General features: G+C 40.9%; 2 protein-coding genes across 2 annotated transcripts in view; both read left to right on the top strand.

Moving 5' to 3' along the window:
* LOC137297718 (contactin-like) overlaps window positions 1-22,285 on the top strand; it is a 30,265-nt gene extending 7,980 nt beyond the window's left edge. Inside the window, exons 5-25 of the mRNA XM_067829651.1 lie at window positions 495-643; window positions 815-928; window positions 1,584-1,919; window positions 2,536-2,631; window positions 2,921-3,154; window positions 3,356-3,461; window positions 4,054-4,250; window positions 6,000-6,272; window positions 9,369-9,656; window positions 10,022-10,188; window positions 10,517-10,643; window positions 11,520-11,675; window positions 11,955-12,098; window positions 12,572-12,666; window positions 12,794-12,883; window positions 13,286-13,433; window positions 14,452-14,573; window positions 14,746-14,929; window positions 16,934-17,052; window positions 17,910-18,087; window positions 19,525-22,285. Coding sequence (XP_067685752.1) covers window positions 495-643; window positions 815-928; window positions 1,584-1,919; window positions 2,536-2,631; window positions 2,921-3,154; window positions 3,356-3,461; window positions 4,054-4,250; window positions 6,000-6,272; window positions 9,369-9,656; window positions 10,022-10,188; window positions 10,517-10,643; window positions 11,520-11,675; window positions 11,955-12,098; window positions 12,572-12,666; window positions 12,794-12,883; window positions 13,286-13,433; window positions 14,452-14,573; window positions 14,746-14,929; window positions 16,934-17,052; window positions 17,910-18,087; window positions 19,525-19,646 — 3,445 coding nt within the window. The 3' untranslated portion in view covers window positions 19,647-22,285. The remainder of the gene's footprint in view (window positions 1-494; window positions 644-814; window positions 929-1,583; window positions 1,920-2,535; window positions 2,632-2,920; window positions 3,155-3,355; window positions 3,462-4,053; window positions 4,251-5,999; window positions 6,273-9,368; window positions 9,657-10,021; window positions 10,189-10,516; window positions 10,644-11,519; window positions 11,676-11,954; window positions 12,099-12,571; window positions 12,667-12,793; window positions 12,884-13,285; window positions 13,434-14,451; window positions 14,574-14,745; window positions 14,930-16,933; window positions 17,053-17,909; window positions 18,088-19,524) is intronic.
* Window positions 22,286-22,481: 196 nt separating this feature from the next.
* Window positions 22,482-24,130, top strand: part of LOC137297717 (contactin-5-like) — a 40,070-nt gene continuing 38,421 nt past the window's right edge. Inside the window, exon 1 of the mRNA XM_067829649.1 lies at window positions 22,482-22,863. The gene's annotated coding sequence lies outside the window, so the exon portion shown is untranslated. The remainder of the gene's footprint in view (window positions 22,864-24,130) is intronic.

Below are 24,130 nucleotides of genomic sequence, written 5' to 3'. Positions count from 1 at the left end.
ATTACAAGGTGTGGGTGTTGAGAGAGTGAGAGGAGGGAGGGGGAGGGAGAGAAATTGCATATCATTATTTAAAGTCAGAATTACCTTTGTCAGCGTCAAATCATCTATATCACAATAATGCTAATAAATCACGTTATAATCAGTGGAGTTTCATAATCGGGTTGTGTCCCTTAGCCGTGACTGGATTCTCTGGCAGGGGATTCAAGTTCCAATCCACGCATTTCATCCGTGTTAGACCCAAACCGCTTTGGGCAATACTCATTAAGCAAACCCGAAATAATATTCTGTAAAAGCTGTTTGTTCATATAAAAGTGACAAACCTTTTGTAAGAAGTCTCGATTCGATTCTGGGTATATTATGAGTACTAGTATGCGTTTGTTTGAGCAGCATTGCCTCACACTACGTTTAAACAGAAAGACTGTTGCTCAGTTATTCAGATCGGCGTCGCTATTCATGACATCAATGTAAGGTGTGCAGGACTATGTGGGTTTCAGACAGGACATGTGGTTCACCAGCGGGACAGGAGACCCGATGAACCTGAAGTGGGAAGGCGATGGCTCATTCAATCAACTGGGACAGGACTGGTGGCTGGAAACGACTGATTACAATCTCACCAATCAGATCATTGTTTATAAATATTCCGGTATATGTTGTAATCATTCTTTATGTATAATACATTGTAAGTATGTAAGATATTATACGGAGGCGGTATATAATACATCATAATTTGTCAATGTAAACTGCGGTACTGTTTAACACATGTCGGCATGTAATATTACCGCTATAAAGAAACGAACATGTGTTCTGTTTATAGTTCCACTGGGAGGGTTTGGCTGGAGTCGATCTCCGAGGAGTGCCGTCCTCTCGTACATCTGTGAGATCAGTAAGAACGAAGCCTTCAGAATAACGCAGGCTGTTCGAGACTTCAGTAAGTAGTTCGAGACTTCAGTGAGTAGTTCGAGACTTCAGTGAGTAGTTCGAGACGACAGTGAGTGGACCCTTCGCTACGCGAGGTACAGATCACTCTCTATTAGGAGCCGAAACAACGTCTGTTGGGAGCAAACGGCAAAATCCGTTTATTTGAAATTATTGCTAAATATAATCGATGACACAGGGTATTCTAGGAGACAAACACCATTACGGGGAACACCAGTCTACGCATGGATGCATAATGCATAAAACAATGAACGTCGAGTACCCTCTGGAACATTTTGACATCAGAAAACAACTGAATATATATCTTGAAATCCGTTTTGAATAGGACCCAGTTAAAACAATACAAACTATGCATTGTGCCAGTCACACAATCACTGTAAAGAAATGAACATTCGTCATTACTACTGACGAGATATTTGAAACCAACAGCTACCGAAGAGCAACTTCTAATGATAATATCAATTTCGTTGGCGAATAGATTTGTTCAGTAAACTAGAATACACGCGTACTACTAACGTAATATCTGCAGTTTTTCAGACGTAAATGTGCGGCTCCAAATAAGAGCAAAAAAATATGTTGAAGGAAATCATTAAATTTTAGAAAAGATTTTTCTCGTGATTCACCACTCGTTCACTCACTCACTCCAGCCTACGGCCAGGACATCACAGATCCCAGCCTCATTCCACGTGGCCCTAAGTTCCTCAACCGTAATCCCGACATTGTTATTGCTGGACGTAATCCAACTGCATCCATCGAGTGTAGTGCGACCGGTACTCCGCAGCCGAAATTTAAATGGTACAAGTACTATGGCACTGCTAACCAATCGGAGGTCACGTCATCGGTGGATGAACGTTACACGTTAACCAATGGCAGGCTCACTATCCAGAACCCGGATGCAAATGTGGACATGGGGATATACCAGTGCACAGCTACCAACTCTATCGGGACGATCATCAGTGATCCAATTCAGGTGTCATTTGGATGTACGGTATTCTTCTTCTTTGTTATGGGGTGGTGGGGTAGCTTTCCCGGATTCAAATACCCACATGGATACGATGTGTGAAGGCCATTTCTTGAGTATCCCCACCCTGATGTTGCTGCAATATGGCTAAAAGCGGCGTAAACCATAGTCAGTCAGTCAATCAGTCAGTCGGTCTTCTGTTCTGAGTGGTAGGGGAAGAAAGGGGGAAACGGGCAGGCAAGTTTTTCTCAGGTGTCGTAATTAGCTGTGCAGAGTTGTGTCATGATGACACGCCTAAAACCGTTTGAGCACAGCGTGCTCATCGGCTGTGAGACGTCTGAGACCCGCAGTACTCAGATCTTTCCTTCATCTCCAGAATGACACGCTATGTATCTGAAATATTGTTCGAAACAGCGCCACATTCAAACAGTATTGAATGGAGGGTCATCTGATACTGAGAAAAGTCCTATTACAGGGAGTGATTGATAAACTGTGACGTATAATAATATTAAATATTTTATGCCTGACACTTTGTAACATAGGTGAAGGTACAACTCATTGACACGTTTGACATCATAGCTCAGAAACTGTGCAGAGTTTTGATGAGTGAAGTATTACTTACGTATGTCATGTTGCAGATCTACACGAGTTCTCCAACGATCCCCCGGGGTCACAGTACGCCGCTCTCTACCAGGGAGCCGATATAACCTGCAAGGTCCCCACCTATAACCCAGGTACAATCAGCATGTGTTATATCACTCCTAGAACATAAACATGTGATGTATCACCCCAAAAGCACAACCATGTGATAAGTCTGAAACACAAGCATGTGATACATCACTCTTACAAAGCTTGTATCTGATACATCATTCATAAAACACAAGAAACTGTTGTATATATTATCGAAAGACACGTATGTGATGTATGTTATGCATTGTGTCTAGTATTGACTTTCTTGGGGTATAAATGTGTATGTGTTTGTCGGGCACTAACATATCAACCGTGTTTGCATGTTGTATCCAGCTCTAACGTACCAGTGGTACAAGAACAATGCAGCCCACTTCGTCCGGCCCGAGCTGAATGAGTACCAGTTCATATCCCACAACGGGAACCTGTACCTATCCGAGGTCCAGCAGTCAGACGCTGGTTTCTATCATTGTGTGGTCACGCTGTCCGTGCCCTCGGGGCAGGTACTAGCAACATTCCAACCCCCATCAAGAACCAGCCTCGGCATAGAGCTTAAAGTTGGAGGAGAAAGTAAGAGCCAGATTACTGCATCCGCAGAAATACATATTGTTGATTGACATCAAAAGTTGAGATCTTGTAAGAAAGGACAATAATGTTTTAAGTGATCATTTGTATTGTTGTATATATACACATCACAACATAGCTCATGAAGATTCCATAATGGCCGTATTTTACTTCAAGTATATTGTGAACTAAACATGGACGTTTCAGCCGCCATGGACTTCGGGCCGACCATCCACAACGACTTTCCGGCAGTGTTTCCTAATCCGTCCTTGAGGGGTCAGAATATCCGGCTTGAGTGTTTGGCATACGGAAAGTAAGGGTGTGCTGGTCTTGTATATACAGTACAGATGTTCACCACACACAGAATATCCGACTTGAGCTTCTTGCAAAATTTAGTATAGAACAGTTGCCTGGTGTAAGTGGCTATATTTGCATCTGTGAACCTAAAACTTTTGAACATAAGTATATATCAAGTATATACTACAACACGTTTCATAAAGACAATATACTTTGACAAACGTATATGGTAAGGATTGCAAAAGGTATACTGAACCGCAAAAGTAACGCAACTCTGGCTTTTTGTCAAGTTTGTAAATAGACGACATAAACATGAAGGCTTTCGTTATGAAATTTCGGGAATGTTTTGTCTTTAATTGGGTTTCCTTTGTTCCTCAGTATATAATATATACAATATTAGTTATAACTCATGTAAAGTATGTAATGTGAACCGAAAACATCTTCTATGCATATATATTACGCAAAGTACACAGTGCCAAGATAGGTAATATACACAGTGAAATGTTTGCTATAAGCATATAACATATTTACTGTACATCATATCGTAAACACAACAGTATAACTGGATGAGAACACCACCACCTCACTGTTGTACCCCTCACTTTTAGGTTACCTCTATATTACTCGTGGACTCGAGGGGACGGCGTCACCAACCTCGGTCTCCCCCACAACTCCCACCTCGAAGACCACAACCGCGTGCTTATGATTGACGATGCCAGGGTGGAGGACGGCGGTAACTACACCTGTCACGTCAACAGGGGTGCCACTGCAGCAGACACAAAGTCTTTCTACGTCAATATTGAATGTGAGTCTTTGTGTGGTAGACAAGTGACTGATGTTGATTCTCTGTTCACGTGTACTTTTATCTGTACCCAACAAATCATATACAAGTCTTCATCCATATTATGTTTGTTTGCCGTTTAAAGTCGCACTAAGCAATATTCCAGCTACTTGACGGCTTTCTATGAGTAAGCGAATATAGACCAGGCGATCCGATGAATAACGATTTAACACTGATAAACGCAAAATGGATACGATGACTTGTGTCAACTGAGCCAGCTAGCCTAACCACCTGAAATATCCAAAAGACGCATTTCGTCCTAATGTCGACAAAGAAATCTGCGTCTGGTTGTTGTGATGCCAGTTGTTTTGGCAATTCGAGTAGAGGATAATATAATCATTCAAAGAAAATGGGAGCACTCATTCATTAGCTTTTTGGTAAGTTGTGAACGCCTATTCAGATCAAAGCACAACGAATGTTGTACGATACTTTAGCTTTTGTTCCATGAAAGTGACTTTTTGTGAACATCATATGATGTATAGCACAGTAAAATTCAATAGAATGAAGAAGGGTCAATTTGCAAAGTCACAAAGTCACAAAGTTACCTCTGTTTCTTACACATTCTGCACTACATTCTGTTTTTACTAATAATCGCCATTGGTCTAGAAATCAGGAGTCAGTGTTTACTGGAGACGGGGGGTCCTACCAAGGATGTCAAGGACATGCGCTGTGGGAGCGAGGCCTGTTGAGTATGCTGACCACTGCATCCTCACAGCGCCTCGTACCTGGCGTTGCCATCCTGTATGAGGTGTATACAACATCTGGAACACAACTTGCGTTAAGTGGCGGAATGACAAGTGCACCAAGAATCTCATCTCTGTACCGTATATCAGTTAGGTTTTCACGAATACGGTACAGAGGAATCCTGGATGAAGACTGAAGGCATCCCGCATCATGACGCATCTTCCACAAAACCGGTCACGATCACTAACGTTCACATTGTGAAAGCAACACCCGTGACCAGTGTTGACGATACCATCACACGTGAGCACGACACTATGCTTCCCAAACTGTTCTGTGCACAGACTGTAACGGTTGTCTGACAGCTACATGGATGCTGTAAATAATTACGAATGTTGTGGGCACTGACCTTGACATTCGTGACATTCCTCAACTTCGGGCGAAGATCATTTGCTGAGACACCTGCCGCAGAGTTGATGTAATGACATGACTTCCGGAACATGGCCGGTCCGGCACTCGCCCTGTCGTCGGACACCTGTCAAAAAGTCGACGAATCACAGAGGGGGGCTTCTGAAGACGTCGAGCAACCTCACGAATCGAACCGCCACCCAGAAGCCATTCAATCGCGCTTTCAAATTCACTCAGCAATTTTCGCATTGTGCACTGACATTTCATTTCTTATACCCATTCACGCAAATGCTTCATTAGGATCATGTGGTCCACGTGCATGCTGCAAAAACTGCATTTGTGAATGCTTCAACATTGCGTAGGTGATAATGTTCAGGAAGACAGATACAGTGTAATATTTGAAGGTTTCAATTCATTGCTACGTGAACACTATCAAAATAACAGATGTTCCGGTATTTCTTTGGATAATAGAAATAAACCTACATGTTAGCATGTAATAAAATAACAAAATGGGGTGTCACCGATTCGATATATATATGGTACAATAATTACCCATACATATGCCAGTACATCAACCGGTATCTGGCGACAAAAGACAGTAATATTACATTTCATCGTTTTCAGCAAGGCCATATTTCATATTCCCTTTGCGAGACCAGTACGTGGACGTTGGTAGTCAGATGACATGGCGTTGCCAGGCAACTGCTGTTCCACCAGCAGTATATTCATGGTACAAAGACACGAAACTACTAACGTCAACGCCAGGCGATGTTGAGATCGTCGGCAACGTTCTCACCATCAAGAATGCTAACGCCGAAAACCACAATGGAATGTACCAGTGTTCAGCTGTCAACATACATGGGGAGTCTTTCAGCACTGCCGAACTGAAGGTGTTATGTATGTACCTAGTATCTGTGTGTATGTGTGTTTGTGTGTGCATACACTGCATGTATATTTGTACGTACCTAATGTGTGTCTGTGCACGTACTTACTCAATATGCGTTTTTCTGTACGTAGTTAATATATAATGTATATGTTTGTACGTACGAACCTAATGTATGTTTGCGTGTACATACCTAATATGCGTGTGCTTGTATGCACGTACCTATTGTTTCTGTGTACGAAGCTATAGTGTGTCTGTTGAGTGTACGTACCCAATGTGTGTGTACGTGTGTGCATACCTGATGTGTGTGTTTGCATGCACGTACCTTATGTTTGTGGTTCTGCATACGTACCTAATGTGTTTGTGCGTTCGTACCTAAAATGTGTGTTTGTGTGTACGTAGCTAATGTTTGTGTTTGTTTATACATACATAATCTATGAGTGTGTGTATGTACGTGCCTACTCTGTGCGGTTTCTATGCACGTACCTCATGTTGTGTTTGTTTGTACGTACCTAATGTATTTGTGTGTACGTACCTAATGTGTTTATGTGCCAGCACCTAATTTGTGTGTTTGAGTGTACATATCTAATGTGTGTGTATGTTTGGATGTACGTACCTAATGTGTCTGTTTGTATGCACGTCCCACGTGTTTGTGTTTGTGTTTGTGTGTACGTGCCTTAGCGCACGGGTCGGGTGTGGTAATGACACCCCAGAGAAAGTTGACCAGCCGGGAGTAGACAGAGCAGCGTTACCTCTCGACATGGGAAGCTCATGCGATCTAACTGTAAATACGTTGGGAAGAAAATTACTTGCCCTTTGGTTTGCTCATAATGTGTACGTATGTAATGGTAGATGTGTGGGAGATACGGAGGGGAACTTAACACACATATCAGAAACTGGTTCGAGCGTTATTGACTATTTTATTGCATCTGTAAATATTCATTCACATTGTAAAATACTTGACGGTGCCCTCAAGAGTTGAGTCGAAGCACATGCCTGTTAGACTGATGCTAAACTTTGCTGCAGAGACTAAACATGTAGCTAACGCTACTGGTAATGATAATGAATGACACAATTACAGGCTTACAGAATCAACTTAATGTACTACATAACTACACCGAATATTCAGGGCTAGAGGTAAATTGAGACAAGACAGATATTGTCGTTTTTAGAAGGGGGGGGGGGGGGGGGCGGGGGCGCATAGCAGGAAGTGAAAAGTGGTTTCTAAATGGCCAGCCAATAACAACATTAAACACAAATATTTGGGAGTTATATTTTCGTCAACATTCAAAATGAGACCTTGCATCAATGATTTAGCGCTGAGGGGCAAACGGGCTTTAATGGGAGTAATAAGTAATTTAAGTGGAATTGGAATAATAGGCCCTATGCCATTGTGTACATTAAGACTTTTGATGCTCAGATACAGCCGATATTACTGCAGGAGCAGAAATATGGGGAATGCATAAATGTTATTAAACGTTATTAAACGTATCTTGAATGTCAGCGCTCAAACACTTACTGCTATCGTATATGGCGAGTGTGGAAGATATCCTCTCTTTATAAGCACATTGTGTAAAACTTTGAAATATTGGTTAAAGGTTATTCATATGCATGAAGATATAACCTCTTTGAAAGTGTAAAAAATGCAAATGTATGACGATAACTCTGGATACAAGAAGTATATTTCATATATTAGAGAAATACTTTTCTCTCTTGGATTTGGCTACGTCTGGATGTCTCAGACAGTCGATGATGCAACTTTGTTTTTAAATAGATTTAAGACGATATGTTTTTCAATCATGGAAAAGTACATTCAATGGCGGTTCAGGATACGAATTCAAAGAGAGTTTAAAAGTCTGTCAGAAAACTATTAATAATGTATCTTGGGCAAAACGTTTCGAAATATTTTGATCAAATTTCGATGTGGATTATTAAGGCTGAAGCATAATGAGGGAAGATGGTTAAATGTTGACGCTGCTGAACGCAACTGTCCATTGTGTAATCTAGGTATAGAAGACGAGTAACATTTTATTTTTATATGTACTGAATATAACTCACTAGAATTAAAGTACTTGCCATGTGCGTATCAGACACAACCAAACCACTTCATGTCCCTATTATCAACAAATAATGAAACACTCTTTAGATATTTGTGTAAATATATCTTTCAAACTTATAAAAGCAGAGCAATCAAACTCTAATAGTTGTTCCTTAAAGCACATATTTGTCCATTTGAAACATTTACAAAGGTGTATATATGCTTATATCACAATGTTATATTTATACTGCCAAAAATCTACAAATAACCTGTATGTGTAACCTATACCTAATGTGTGTGTTTGAGTATACTTATCAAATGTGTGTGTGTGTGTGTGTGTGTGTGTGTGTGTGCACGCCCCTAAAGCTTGTGTTTCTATGTGCGTACTCAAAATGTCTGTTTGTGAGTACATAGCTAATGTGTGTTTGTGTACATACCTAATGTGTGTGTTTGTATGCACGTACCAAGAATTTGTGTTTGTGTGTCCATACCTGTATGTTTGTTTGTACATACCTAATGTGTGTGTTTGTATGGGCCTACCTAATGTGTTTGTTTTTGGTGTACGTACCAAATATTTGTTTATAAGCACGCCCCAAATGTTAGTGTTTGTATGTACGTACCTAAAATGTGCGTTTGTGTGTACGTAGCTAGTGTGTGTCTGTTTGTATGCATGTTTGTGTCTTTGTGTACATACCTGATATGTGAGTGTTTGTATGCACGTGCCTAAAGTTTGTGTTTGCGTTGTACGATATAGAGTCCCCTTGTACCAAATGTGTTTTGGTTTTATGTCTCTCATTTGTTGGGGTTGTTTTCTACATGAACGTTTTTTGTTTGGGGGGTTGTGGGGTGGGGTGATTTTTGCTTCATTCTATGTATTCATTCCACCTCAGAAGGTGTACATAAACTTCCATTTTTACTTAATAAAAAAGCACTCACAAAATGGACATGACAAGTGTATGTTTACGTTATAATACGTTGTTCTAAGGTTTCCGTTTGGAATGAAATTTATGAATGTTTTTAGATGCAGTAATTCTTTCTGCTTTAGTTAGTTCAGGATCGAACTGTGTTTCAGCTTTCGCCCCTATCTTCTCCAAACAACCCGTTACGGATAAAGTCGCCTCCATTGGCGGCAACGTGACCATGATTTGCAACCCCGAGGCAGCACCTAAACCTGAATTCAAGTGGTCCCACGACGGCCATGACCTTGGTCTCACCGAAGGGGCCATGGGGAGGCTGCAGCTGCTACAAAACGGGAACCTGCTCATCACCGCGGTCACGTCCGGTGATGCCGGGGAGTACAAGTGCACCGCTACGAACACGGAGGGAACAGACTCGAGTCAAGCTACCCTCCTTGTATCAGGTCAGTCCACCTAGTGCGGTGGGGCAGCCGAATGGTTAAAGTGTCACCACAGCAAATCGTTCGTTTAACGCATGGGTAAAATGTGTCTTTTCGTGGTGCGTTGAAGCTCCAGACTCTACATCTGGTCACATTCAGCTAGTAGATCATAGAAGAAAAGAGCATTCGAAGAAAAAAACACTATATATAACGTTTAGGCGTACGAGTTAAAGGAAACATTGTCTTTTTTACTTTCAAACCAATCATCGAAAAGTCGTCGAAAACATTCCACCGTGTTTTACACTGTTTATGTTCACTGTAGCAGCTTGGGTATAACTCTATAATTGGCTTTTCTGGTTGTGACCCGGTTAACCCTTGCATTTCGACAGAGCGGACTGTCATCAGCCAAGTTCCTACCGACACCAGGGTCATCGTCAACAACACTGCCTTCCTCTACTGTGAGGCCTCCTTCGACAATTCACGTTACGACCTCGTTTATTCCTGGACCTTCAATGGCCACCATCTGGACATCAGTCATAACACCTATTTTGTAAAGGTATGTTTTTCAGTATTCAGCCTGCGTGGTCCAGAAAGGCAATGCCATGCATAACACAACCCATTCGAGACTAATGAACGTAGGTTGGTTTTCTCATTTGCTATACAGTGGACAGGTGACCTCTGAACCAATATATTTTACTACACCGGTTACTGTGAGCATTGGGCAAAGTGTTTTTGTTAATCTGTGCACCTGCTACATCAGCTCAAATACATCGTTAAACTACAATCTAACTAGAGTACAAATAAACAGATCACCCCAGTCCAAATGTGTGATTTAATGGAGCCACTTGCATGGTGCTACCCATGGTGTTCATATTCTGTTTCAGGGTGTACGCGACCAGAATCGAGGTCTCTACATCCGGGATGCGCAGTTCATCCATACAGGACAATACACGTGTTTTGCTCAGACAGTTCAAGACACTGCATCAGCATCGGCCATGCTCACTGTGCAAGGTGTGTCACGTGTACCTGTTTGTGACTGTTCAAGATGTGTGACGTGTACCTCTTTGCAACTATGCAAGATGTGTGACGTTTACGTCTTTGTGACTGTGCAAGGTGTGTAGCGTGTACCTCTTTGTGACTGTGCAAGGTGTGTGACGTTTACCTCTTTGTGACTGTGCAAGGTGTGACGTGTACCTCTTTGTTACTGTGCAAGGTGTGACGTGTACCTCTTTGTCACTTTGCAAGATGTGTGACGTGTACCTCTTGGGGGTTGTGCAAAGTGTGTGAGGTGTACCTCTTTGTGATTGTGCGAGGTGTGTGACGTGTACCTCTTTGTGACTGTGCAAGGTGTGTGACATGTACGTCTGTGTTACTGTGCAGGGTGTGTGACGTGTATCTTTTTGGGGCTGTGCAAGGTGTGTGACGTGTACCTCTTTGGGGCTGTGCAAAGTGTGTGACGTATACCACTTTGTGCTTGCAACATATGTCATATTTGGGATTTCACTTTCTTTCATTGTGCTTGTGCATTTTATGTAACGTGTACATCTTTGTGATTGTGCGTGGTATGTGACGTGTACCTCTTTGTGACTGTGCAAGGTGTGTGACGTGTACCTCTTTGTGACTCTGCTAGGAGTACTATTTTCGATGTGCATAGTCTCATTAGTTTGTTTTTGCTCACCTATGTTCTTGTGGAGTTTTTGTGGTGTAATTTGCAGCTATTTCTTTCTTTTTTATTCATTCACAAATATATATTATAGTTGTTTTTACGGTATCGGAGTCGGGTGGAGGCTGGTTTGTCTGATTGTTTTGCTTATGCTATTTTGATTCATTTGGGGGACGGCGAAGACATCTTGTAACACCAAGTGTACATGTTGAACATGTGAGCAGGTCCTCCGGGGGAGCCGGCCGGCGCGTACTGCAACCAGGAGGGCATGGAACTGGTCCTGCGCTGGACAGACGGTGCCGACAGGGGTAACCCCGTTGTCTACTACATCGTTGAGTTCAACACCAACTTCAACAGCGACTGGAGAGTAATGATTCAACGTGCGTACTCTTAATGCCTTCAAGAAGCACTTCAAGAATGTTTGACATTCCACGTTTATGAGTACTTACAACCCCAACAAGGGGGTACTGTGATGGAGCCTCTGTACAGGTTTCCAGGTTGTACGTTACATTTTTTTTAAATATAGGGTGGTAGTTTGCGTAATGCAAATATACGTACTGAATTCAGGAGAAACCGAAACTATAGTTATTCACAAATGCAGTTAGACCTATTACTGATATGGTATTTGAGGAAGTTATAAGAAGGTGTGACGTGTGCAGGTTTGGATGTGCCAGAGACGGTGGACGAAGACAACCCAGACAAGAGGATGACCAAGCTCTCTTCCCTCCGTCCCGGCACGGGCTACAGATTCAGGGTGCTGGCAGCGAATATGTTCGGCCACGGTGACCCCAGTCTGCCCTCCAGTAAGTCAGGCACTACCAGTCCTACCACAGGAGATTGATTATAGGTCCGGCGTTCACTTGGATAGTCAAGAAACACTACAAGAAGTTGTAGGTGCTAATTTTCACTACAGTAAGTCAGGAAATACTACAGGAATTCGTGCATTGTTTAGCATTGTTCGTCAGAGGTAGGGAGGCCATGGTAGTACAGCCGTTGATCATATTGTGACACAATGAAACTTTTGGAAGTGAACGGTCCTATCATGGGAAGGTGGAACATAACGGAAATGGGGGAATAACTGTTGATGTCAATGTTTCCATTAAATTGGTTGTAAATATGGGCCTTCACCTTATCGCGAATTGCTATAGATGTGTTGTCCCCCACTGCAACACGGCCGGGCATATGTGTCTTCATCTCATTGCAACAGGGCTGCAAATACCACACTCTTCATCCCTTTGGAACATGACTGCAAATACCACTCTTCATCTCTTTGCAGGCATGTACCATCTGCCTAGTGCCGCCCCTGTGGTTGCCCCCATGGAGGTAGGGGGTGGGGGAGGGAAGGTGGGAACACTGACCATCACGTGGCAGGTTGGTATCCCAACAGGAATCTATAACCACAAAGATACTAAACGTCCATTCTCCAGTAAACAGCGAGACACTGAGACTGTCCTTGTGGCAAGACAGGTAATCCATTTTTGACGACTTTGTATTCCAGCCCCTGTCTTTGGAAGACGAGAGTGGGCCAGGGATCGGGTACTATGTGTTCTGGCGGAAGAAGACGAACAGTCACGGCTTGTGGCAGCGGGTACGTAAAAACTTTCTGCCACAACTACAATCCCCATGTCCCTAACCACTGACATACCACAAATGTAAAAGTGGTTGTTGAAACAGAATTTAATTCAATTCAGCAAGTGATAATACTTGATAGAAATACACCACTGTCGAGAGTTTGAAATGCCCAAGTGAACGTAAACAATGTAAACACAGTATTTCCCATGAAAGCTATTGCCTCGCGTCTCGTTAGAAACACTGTAAATTGAAAGGTCAGTGAACAAATCATTGGACTAGAATAAATGTGTTATTTGAAAAATCTCCAGCGTTGCCGAAAACACGCTTAGCCCCTATGCTGACGACCGAATCTGGAATCTACCAATTATTTGCATCAACAAAAATAGCTTCGACGACCATAATGTGTGTACTTCTGCAGGTGGATATCTTCGGCCGTATCGGCACCACAACCGTCGTCGTCGGGGACGAAAACTACTACCTCGAGTACGAGGTGATGGTGGAGGCTTTTAACACCTTGGGACGGGGTCCCAACTCTACAGTATCCGTCATATACTCAGCAGAAAGTCGTATGTGTCCATTAATATACTACCCAAACAAGAAACGCATAGACATTTTGTATTTTTATAAATCAATTAATTACCTCTTTGTTAAAAATTCGTTAGAACGTGTTGCCAACGCTATTTTACACAATTGCAAATCGACTTCACCTGAAAATATTGATTTCGGCGAGATTTCTTACAAGGATTATAAAGGCATCACCAGAAATCACCTTGAAATTGTGCAGCAAAGAGCATGCACTGACTGGCTATGAGAACCTAGATTACTTTCTCATATCGACATTCGTTTCGAAGGAGTTTCAAGGTCAAATCACTACGCCATGTCTTAACGCGGCGACACCGAACATCGCCGTTGAAAGATTGCGCGCTGCAGATTACAAATCTTCTGCTGCCAGGCCTCTGAATGTTGGTCTGAGCACGATATCACGACTTGCAGCACGTTACAGCCAACCAGGCATAACAAATTACCGTCCCCGTACAGGCAGACCTCGATCGTGAGTCACAGCATTAAAGCCCAAATCGGTACATCCGGGTACTATATTAGCGAGATCGTACTGCCACGGGTAAGAGCACAGCAGCCAGGATGCCTGAACTTCGGAGGACATCCGGTCAAAATGTACGGGACAGGCTGAGAGAGATAAGACTGTCTGGGCCATGGTACTTCGTCACCATGTCGCTCAAAGTCTCCGTTATCTAAAATTATCCACTTGGCTGTATAGCCATATAGCCTTCTTTTTAACTGATACAAAAAAGCATGAACTAAAGTCTACATGTGGACAAGTTAGTCGGGTTTCAAATTACAATATTTTCGAAATAATTTCTGGGATATGCGTTTCTTTTCCTAATGGTATATATAGAACACAAAGCCATACGTCACATTATATCCAGTTTTATTGTATTTTTGTATGTTATATTATATTTTCGGTGAATAGTATTTGCTGTCTACGTGTAAGACAATCAACGCTGCTGTTTACGTTATTAGAGTTGCCCAGTGCCGACAGTTGCCTGTTTTCTTTGTATCCCCCAGTGCCCTACGCAACACCCAACAACATCTACATCAACACTTACAACGCCACCGCAATAGTTGTCTACTTTGACGCCGTGGACGACACCAGGGAAGCAGTCAAAGGCAAGATTATTGGATATCAGGTATCTGCAGCTATCACCCAAAGACCGGTCAGCCGAAATTAAACAAGAAACAGAAAAAAACGTTAAGAAATGTCATGTCAGAATTTCTGAAATTTGAAACTCTCCTCACCCGTATGTATTATCGTAACTTAAAAGAGACTGTATGACAATAGTAAATATCTGTTTTCTGTAGGTGAACTTCTGGGTCGATGGGCAGCCAGATTTTGTATCACATTCCTATCACTACGGGCAACGGAGTCAAGCTACTGTGATCGGACTTATCCCGAACTATGACTACTGGGCCAACGTGCAGGTCTTTAACTCGGCAGGACTGGGCCCCGAAAGCGAAATCAACTTTGGCTCAACAGCAGGAGAAGGTAAGTCTGTGTTTGTCTCCGGAAAGAACTCACCTGTTGACCCAAAAGGGGAGAGGGGTGGGGTGGGGTCTCGGTGAGTAGGACTACATCGGAATGTATATATATCCAAGAAAACCCACGCAAGTCTAGAAAATGTGGCAAGTCAGTATGAACGTTTTTTTCAGTAAAATATGCTCATTTCAGAGACAAGCTATTAGTTTAATCGGAATCAAGCACCCGCATTCAAGATACACTAGAGTCTGTTTGACGAGAAAGTCTCCCAATGAATTGCTAAATATATCAGTTGAGAAAGTTACTGAATAAATATTACGAGACAAAATGTTAATGAATAAACTATACCCAAACAGAACAGCTTTTCATATATTAAAAATTGTCATGCATTAAAGAAAATGTTGCATAACAAACTTGCATCATTATAAACATGATTGTTGACGCGACAGGTGCATCTGATGCACGGGCATTTCATGATAACTGCTGTCTGACGAAATGAAGTTCATTGTACAGACAACAAAGTTAATAATTAAAGTACATGTATATGATTTCTTACGCGCTGAGGGGGAGACAGATTTATGCCGTTGATAGGTACTAGTAAATGAAAAGTGTTCCCAAGATATTGGGTGTTTCTACTTGGGCATTCAAATATATAATACAGAACAGAGACAGTGTTGTCGACACAACCTATGTAGGGGCGTGCCAAAAGCATCAAAGGTTTATAAATTAGACAACTGGCAGAAGAACCAAGCCAGACAGACGGGCATTCACTAAACTGCAATCACAAAACAAATACATGTCATCAAACGTATTACAGAACCACCCGGAAAACCAAAATGAGTTGTCAGTAACGAAATAAATACTAGACAACTCTCATTCTTTCGGGTAGTAGGAGAGAACAGGAGAGGCGTGTGAAACTTGTGCAAAGTATAACATATCGTACGTTTGAGAAATCATTTTCTTAAGACTATCCACAAAAAAACGTGATGCTGGATATGAACTGGTGTATCTTGACGAGACTTGGGTAAATGCGTCTCATGCCGCAAGCAGTCAATGGGTACCCGATGGGAGATAAGGATCACGCAGGAAACTGCCGGTGTGGAAGGTGGATAGATTGATTATTTTTCATGCTGGATTTAAAAAAAAATACGTTAACTGTGCGTCTCTTATAAGTCTCATATAGTCGTGGACATTGAGCCATAACACCGCGTTATATCCAAACAACAAAACTCCGACATCTAACAATTGTAAGGGTGATGTGTTCACGTATCCGTCGAAAGCGACGAAGCCTCAGCTGTACGAAACTATCAAAAGCCACAAACAAGACACCATATACAATGTAGACACTTACATTAGAAGTAAACGTCAAGCACAATTGGGGCTCCCACTGTATCGGTGTGATCTAAATCCAATCGAGATGATATGGCGTATTGTCAAAGGGTGGCGTTGCAAGATCAAATACCACGTTTAAATTACGTGACGTTGAGGCCTTGGTGACCGACTGGCTGGATACTATCACTGATGACATGTGGCAACACTGTGTAACTAAGGCAGTCAATGAACTTGAAGCAGTTTACTGGTCTCGTGACTGTCTCCAACAGGCATCTACGCAACCGTTTGATATTTCCATGAACTCTGTCTGTGATGCCACTATTCATTCGGAATGTTTTGAGACACTCCCCTGCGTACCTGTCTATGGCCGTTGTTGCCATGCGTCCCTTCGCGCCAACTGTCAACACTTATGTTTGTTGAACGGCATTTTCATGATGCGTGACAATATCATGTGAAATGTAAAAGGGTGTTTGGGTATAGGTTATTCATGAACATCTTGCCTCTATTTACTAACAACCTTTCAACTGATATATTTAGCAACTCATGGGAACACTTTCTATTCAAACAGACCACAGCAGAAGCATTTTATCACGCCCATACCTGTGATTCGCATCGTGTTGTGCTGATGAATTAAGATTAAAGCTATACAATGACCTTGTTAGCTGAGTTGTATGTCTTCAGGTCCGAACGCCTACCCCGAGTACGTGGAGGTGCACAGCAACGGTCCCAACAGCGTGTATGTCAACTGGAGGGGCATATCTACCGTCCCTATAATAGAAGAAGCTTTGCAAGGATACATTGTAAGTCCCATGTGAGTGAGTGAGTGAAGGCGTGTTTTCCGTTTACAAACATTGTTTAGTACCTTTAAACTGGATCCACTTTTATCCCCCCAAACTGAACATATGTTTGAAAGACTTCTTGTGTGAATACATAGACATTAAGTTGTCTCGCGGAATTTCAGTATGCAGTTGTTAAGTTGTCTATGGAAATGTTAGTTAGTGTATTGGGGAAATGTAACAACCGTAACTAATACCGCGAAATGTCAGTACTGGAGAATGAAGGTTCCTTGGGAGATGTCAATGAGCAGACATCAAGGTGTCTCATGTCTAGGCGTCAGGGTGTATCGTGACCCAGTGTTACATGTATTTAAGTCTATATCTGTAACTGAATACTGCGCCGTATACCAACTCTACTATTCAAAAACAGAAACGCATAGGCGATTTGTATTTTCAAAAATCTATTAATTACCTATTGTGTTCAGGCAATCGTCAAAATATGTAACAAAAGTGTTGATAACATGATTTTACACAACTGCACAAGTGAAAAATCGCTTTTACCTGAAAATCTTTACTTTGATGATATTTCTTACAAAGATTAAAAAGACATCGCCACAACGCAACAGGAATCACCCTCCATTTCAAATGTTACAGCAAAGAGCAAAAAAGATCTGGCCAAAAAGATCCAGATTACTTTCAGAAACTGGCATTCGTTTTGAAGGTGTTCCAAGGTCAAATCGCTAGGTCACGTCTTGACTCTGCGAAACGGAACCGCCAAAGAAAGAATGCATGCTGGAGATTACCAATCTTCTGTTACCAGGCATCTGAATGTTAGGCTGATAGCGTATGTGTAGCAAGTATTCATACTCCCAACGTTTCAGCTACGGTACTGGCCGGCCAACAGTGACCTGCGAGATGCGACCGACGTGGTTATAGACGACAAGCAGACGCACGGCGTCATCACCGGACTGGTGAAGGGCATTGTCTACAAGCTCAGGGTGACAGGTTTCAACGCAGGCGGTGACGGGACGAAGGCTCCAGCGGTGTATTTCACCTTAGGTAGGTTGTAATGCTTCTCACGTGTTCTCGGTGTCACTGAGGCGTGTTGGAGATATTCCATGTTGCTATGTAGATCTGAATACTAGGGCTTCAAACAAGAACGATAACTCCAGTTAATGTAGTGCTAGCTTGTAAACTGCGTCCCTGTTATACATGTTGATAAACGCTGAACCTCTCTCATCTAAAATCATCGTTATGTTAACATGAAGTTTACAAATAGAATCTATATTCACAACACGGCCTAACGTAGCATTGATTATATACACGAAATGTGTAATACTTTGTGGACGTCAACGTCATTATGTTCTGGCCCGACTTTCCATTACATCTTGTACCGTTGTCAAGCAAGAACAGGGTGTTACAGACCAACAGTATACGCTGCATGCTTCACTCGAGGGTAATACGATCTGATGTACGCCTCTCTGGGGTAGGGGTACCCCAGCCGGTTGATGAGGGATGGCGACCACATATAGGCATGCATCAGACCCTATTACCATTGAGAGATGTATACAACGTATACATCTGCCTGCCATGTTAAGGTAAAAAATATAGGTTTATTTTATCTTATTTTGAAGACCGCTACCGACTATATAACATGTAAACACATTGACAACTGTCTTTCGACTGGATTTTTATATCAGTGAAATTCTGACAAGAAATTGCTATTAAAATTATTCAGTGTATAAAATAGTTGAAATAAAGCAGTGAAAGTGTACACAGTGAACCAAAAACAATCGAACGGTTTTCGATCTTTTTGGCGGAGAGTGTGGCGGTTATCGTGGCAGTTGTCACCTTGCTGGGAGGGGTGACACGGAAACATGTTAAAGCGTCATTGACCAATAAAATGAAAGTACTTTACATAAAGGTAAGATAAAGGCGTATATTCATCTGAAAGGGGATTAACGGGACAAAAATGATGATTTCCTTGGCAAGGATTGACAACATGAGTGGATACAGGTATTAAATGCAGTACCAGCTGCAGCAGGGAGGGTCTACAAATACAAGTACATTGCTCATATGATGAGCTTGATCTGCGGATTTGAACATTTTGCAAGTTTTCAGTGGGTGAATGTACCGGGTTCTTTTCATAAGATGTCTTATGCTGGTGGTGCAGTTAGGGCAGTGGTTCATATCGTCTGAGATGGCTGATATTCGGTCCATTTTAATGATAGATGGAATGTGCTACTTTCTTTCTGATTTCCCCTCAATTACAACTGGCTGTGTTGACAGTCTCCGTGGTTTCTTGTTGATTTGAAGTATTCCTGCCACTGGCTGTCGGTAACCGAATGCCAGTGTGTAGAGTCTGTTTTCATTATGGGAGGCACATGCCCTGCTCTATTTCACGGAAGCATGTATGTTAATCAGCATTTCTGTATTGACTGACCTGCTATGTCCGTGTCTGTGTTTGTTTATTGTTTGTTGTTTCTGTCTATTCAGGCGGCCAGGTCCGATATGATCGCACTACAAGCACGATCCTCGCAACCGGAAGCCACAACTCTATATCTGTGTTGTGTATGCTGTCATGCGCACTGATGTGGGTGATGGCCTACCTGTCATAATCGATGTGAAGGTTATTCCCACTAAATTCATGGATGGATACGTCATGTGAATAGTGTGGCCTGTGAATAGTGTGACCTGGGATGGATATCTGAATCAGCAACACACGGATACCAGACTGCTGATTCCACTATTGATTCATCATGAGGAGTTGGACAACAAAACATCAAAAATCCTAAAATCTTCAAGTCGCTGAAATCCATGCTTAATTGTGTGTTCTGAGATTGTTTCATGCTATACATTTTGAGTCATTTTTAACATTAGACTGGTGTATTTATCGTGTTTCATTCTCAAAATGTAGTTCTTACCTTGAGGATACCTGGGGTGTGATGAATGATTCAAAACCACTCACAAAATGAAATCTACCAACAGAATTTACTTCCGAAAAGTACAGATGATGTTGTTTAAATAACTAGTTTGTATGTCCAGAATAATAATTGTTACTGCAAGCCACAGCCCTGCACGTTTATGCGTGTTTGTTATCAATATGTAAAATGATAATTGACGCATATGTCTCTCATATCTTAGAGCCTTTCTATTTGAATAATTATGCATTCATGTTTTAAATGTCAAAATTCCGTGTTAAAAACGAAACAGTTGTGATCCGTCCCTTATAACCAATAACTTCTCCTATTCACTAAAATCCACCTTTAGAAGGTGTCAGATATGAAGAATATACGGAAATGTTTCGATTAAACATGCGTTCTCTGTTCATTCCCCCATATTTAATCATTACAATTTAGTTGTTCTTTATCGGTAAATGTTCTTTAGTTTACCTGCTTGATAGCGTGTTATTCCGATAACGCGCATATCACATGTATGACGCAACTATCATAGGAGGATGTGTATCTGAATCCTCATCTATATCATCATCATCGACACCACCATTGACAACACGACTACAGCTAGACGTTTCCATGTGTTTAGGAAGTATACTCTGTATTGTCATCTGTACTGTGTCCTCAGTTTTTCATATCGTTCACTTGCTGTATATTCTTACATATGTAGCTCGTATTTCCCCGTCAGAAAAGAAGATAATGTCATGGATCAAACACCACAAAAAAGGTGCACGATCTGTACATGCATCTGGTGAACAAAGACATTAATCAGTATTAGACTATATTGATAATGTGGAGTACATGATGATATGGCCGATGGTACGGCAAGCTGTTTTGCTATTTATTGAGATATCTTCAATTGTTTTAAAAGTATATGTATTCTACTTAAAGATACCAATCATGTCTTTTTAGATATCGGCCATTACCTGAAAATATCTTTAATAATCTTCTGTTGATGCATTAAGGTGTAAACATATATCGTGATATCTCTAAATATTTTAAGATATCATTAAAACAATTATATTCATGGTTTTGAAAGGCCTTTGGAAGTTGAACGAACTTCAATACATGACACGTTCAACGGAAACAATTTCTTTTCTAGTGTTTACACGACGTTTCAGAGCTCCTTCATAAGGTGAATGGGGAGAAAAGCAAGAAATAGATAATTATGAAACGTATTGTTAAGGGTGAAAAAGAAGTTGTTGCCCATAAAACGTGTCAGTTCCATGCATCATAAATTTAATTCGGGATATACTGAAATAACTTATACATATCCACAAATGCATAAAGATATATCTTCAATTCAGTTTAGAATTCTGGCCGCTACTATTACCTAAAATTAAATTACAGATATCATTCATATTACTGAAGTTATATTTAAATCATCTATTGATACCTGTAATACAAGTAACAGGAAAGAATAACAAGCTAAATCTATTCGAAATATATTTAATTCATTTCAAGATATCTTTAAAAACAATTTAAGATATCAGTAAGTTCTCTGCACATTTATCTCCTTTGAGATATATAATTCCTTCTAAGATATCTCCAATTCAAGGCATGTCAAATTAATTCAAGATGTCTGTATTTAAATCACAAAGTATCAGGAACTGAATTACAGATATCATGAAAGACATTGAATCCATGAAAGACATTGAATCCATGAAGGATATTAGCAGTTCTTTTCAAGATAACTGAAATTTGCTTCAACATATCCTTGATTAATTTTGCGCCATTATGAATGTTATTGTAGATATCTGTTATTATACCTGAGAGATACTTTTTCATTTTGAATTCAATTCACTTCAAGGTATCTTTAATGTAATTCAGAATATCTCTATTTTTAGCGAAGATATTTTTTTAAAAAAATATATATCGGTGATTTCTCAATAAATGTTGAAACGGTTTTCCAAACGATGGATTCATCTGTTGACTGCGTCAGCCAAAAACACCTGGTGAAAATTTGGCTGAATCTCTGTCTGTTTCTCCCTCGGGATATACGTCTACAGCCTGGCCTAAATAACAATCCCAAGTGTTTTCATAAAAAGCCTCATGTCGTCACTGATTTTAAATATAATCATTCAACAAATTGTTTCGTAGCTGTTTTGTCTTGTACGTTCAGTGAACTCTGTTTTACCGTATAACTATATATTACGTATTATATAGCATTGATATCTGACGTTATATGTTTACATCATTCAATGGATACATTCCCAGTATCATTCGCTATTCATTTTCATGATTTCACTCAAATCTGTGCATGTATTGTCAACATTAAATGTATTTTTAGAAAGCATTTGAAACCTTTTTGAATTCCTCTTGACTCCTCCTAGAACAGAGTATATATGTATGGAGCTGAAATGTTGCTGATTGATGCCCTGAACAATGTGTACTTATCCAAGAATTTTTCATCCACGTGAACTCAATGGAGCGGTAAAAATGCATCCAACCAGCATCCTCGTAATATATCTTGAGCAACTATGAAGATGTGGCAACTTCACCTGATACGAGTATCAAGTATGAATTGGGACACCAAACAACAAAGGATGCAGATATATGTCAACGGCAACCACAATAAATATATTATTAGATACTTCTTCATTGCATGCTTATACGATGTCTGATATACATACCAATCGTCACTCCCTACCTCCCACACCGACTGAGGCAAGTCCAGTAACTCTGCTCGTGCTGATAAGGGCTTGTCGGACACTGATAAATCTATTGACGGATATGATCGCATTCTAGTGACGCCATTTTGCTGAAAAATATTCAAATTTGTGACTTATTACCCAGGCCGAATATACCCGGGAGTATCCAAGACGGAGATCAAAGTAGTTTCATCCTGGACCTTCAACCAACGAACGACTCACGTGACAAGGTACTACAGGATTTGATATTTACATCATGAATCGATAACATAGTTGTCTCATTAAATATCCATGTATGGGTGAATATAAGACTATATCGCCAAAAATACATTCGATTAGAAACTTGGGGAGAACGCAGTGCTTGATTTCGTTCAAATTACAATCTAGAAACGGCACACTGATTTTTCCGCTTTATATGAGTCACTTCCGGGGAATAACATGGCTCTACATGCCATCGCACAACACAGTAATGCGTAACTGTAGGTAATCATTACTTACATATGCCTTTAAACGAAAGTTTAGAAGGTTTTCTCGCTGGATACTACGTACTTACGATATGTTTGTTTAGCTGAGTGTGTTCTGATGTTGATATTGTTCATTTTGCTGTAATATTCCAGTGAAAGAACTGGTAGAAACGTTAAAGTGTATGTTGGAACACATGTATTTGAGGAGTTTACTCAGAGCACGCTGACCAACACTGACCAATCACACCGACAGAACGATAACACCGCGTGTTAACACGGACAACTGGACACACACTGCGGATTCATGTTTGTCAGAGGTTGAAAGCATCTGTTGAAATTCTAACCTTTATAAGCACGATTTATCTACATTTTACTTACAGTTTGTTTATTCCCATACTTATGATGATATACATGTCTACATACTGAGAGAGAGGTTGTTTAATCACAGGTGATCTGTCCATACATTGACCTTATGGATAGTGTTGGCTGTCGACATATGTATGAGCGGTCTACACATTGATCTAGTGGTTGCTAAAATCATGCATTTGTTGTATATATATTAGCCTGCTGGTTGTCTAACTCTGTCTGTTACCAAAGGAAAAGTAAACATGGACTCACTAAAATAATATATCAATAGTACCTCTCGTGAATACAACCTCTACTAAGAACAATCATATTACGTGAACGCTCCATAAATATGTCTGAAAGGACAAAGCCACAATCAAACATACGAATATGCACACGGTTATATCTCCATCGAATGCAGTTGTTTATGATCTAGCGGTTATTATACCATGTCATGGATAGAAGGTAAACATGTTTACCGAAACAGGCAGGGGAACGTATGTTACAAGCGTCAGCTTTTGAATTTCCCATCACACGGAAACCTGCATATACCTTTTACGAAACTGTTAAATGTTGTAATCTTGATCAAAGCACTTTGGGGAAAAGAGGATATGACAAACACTAAATGTTGGGTAGAAAGAGCATGATCGATTGTACAAGACAAGTTTTCAAATATGAGCACAAAAGA

Source organism: Haliotis asinina, chromosome 10 (genome assembly GCF_037392515.1).
Source record: "Haliotis asinina isolate JCU_RB_2024 chromosome 10, JCU_Hal_asi_v2, whole genome shotgun sequence".
Classification (NCBI taxonomy): Eukaryota; Metazoa; Mollusca; class Gastropoda; order Lepetellida; family Haliotidae; genus Haliotis; species Haliotis asinina.
This window is presented reverse-complemented; position numbering and strand designations above follow the sequence as displayed.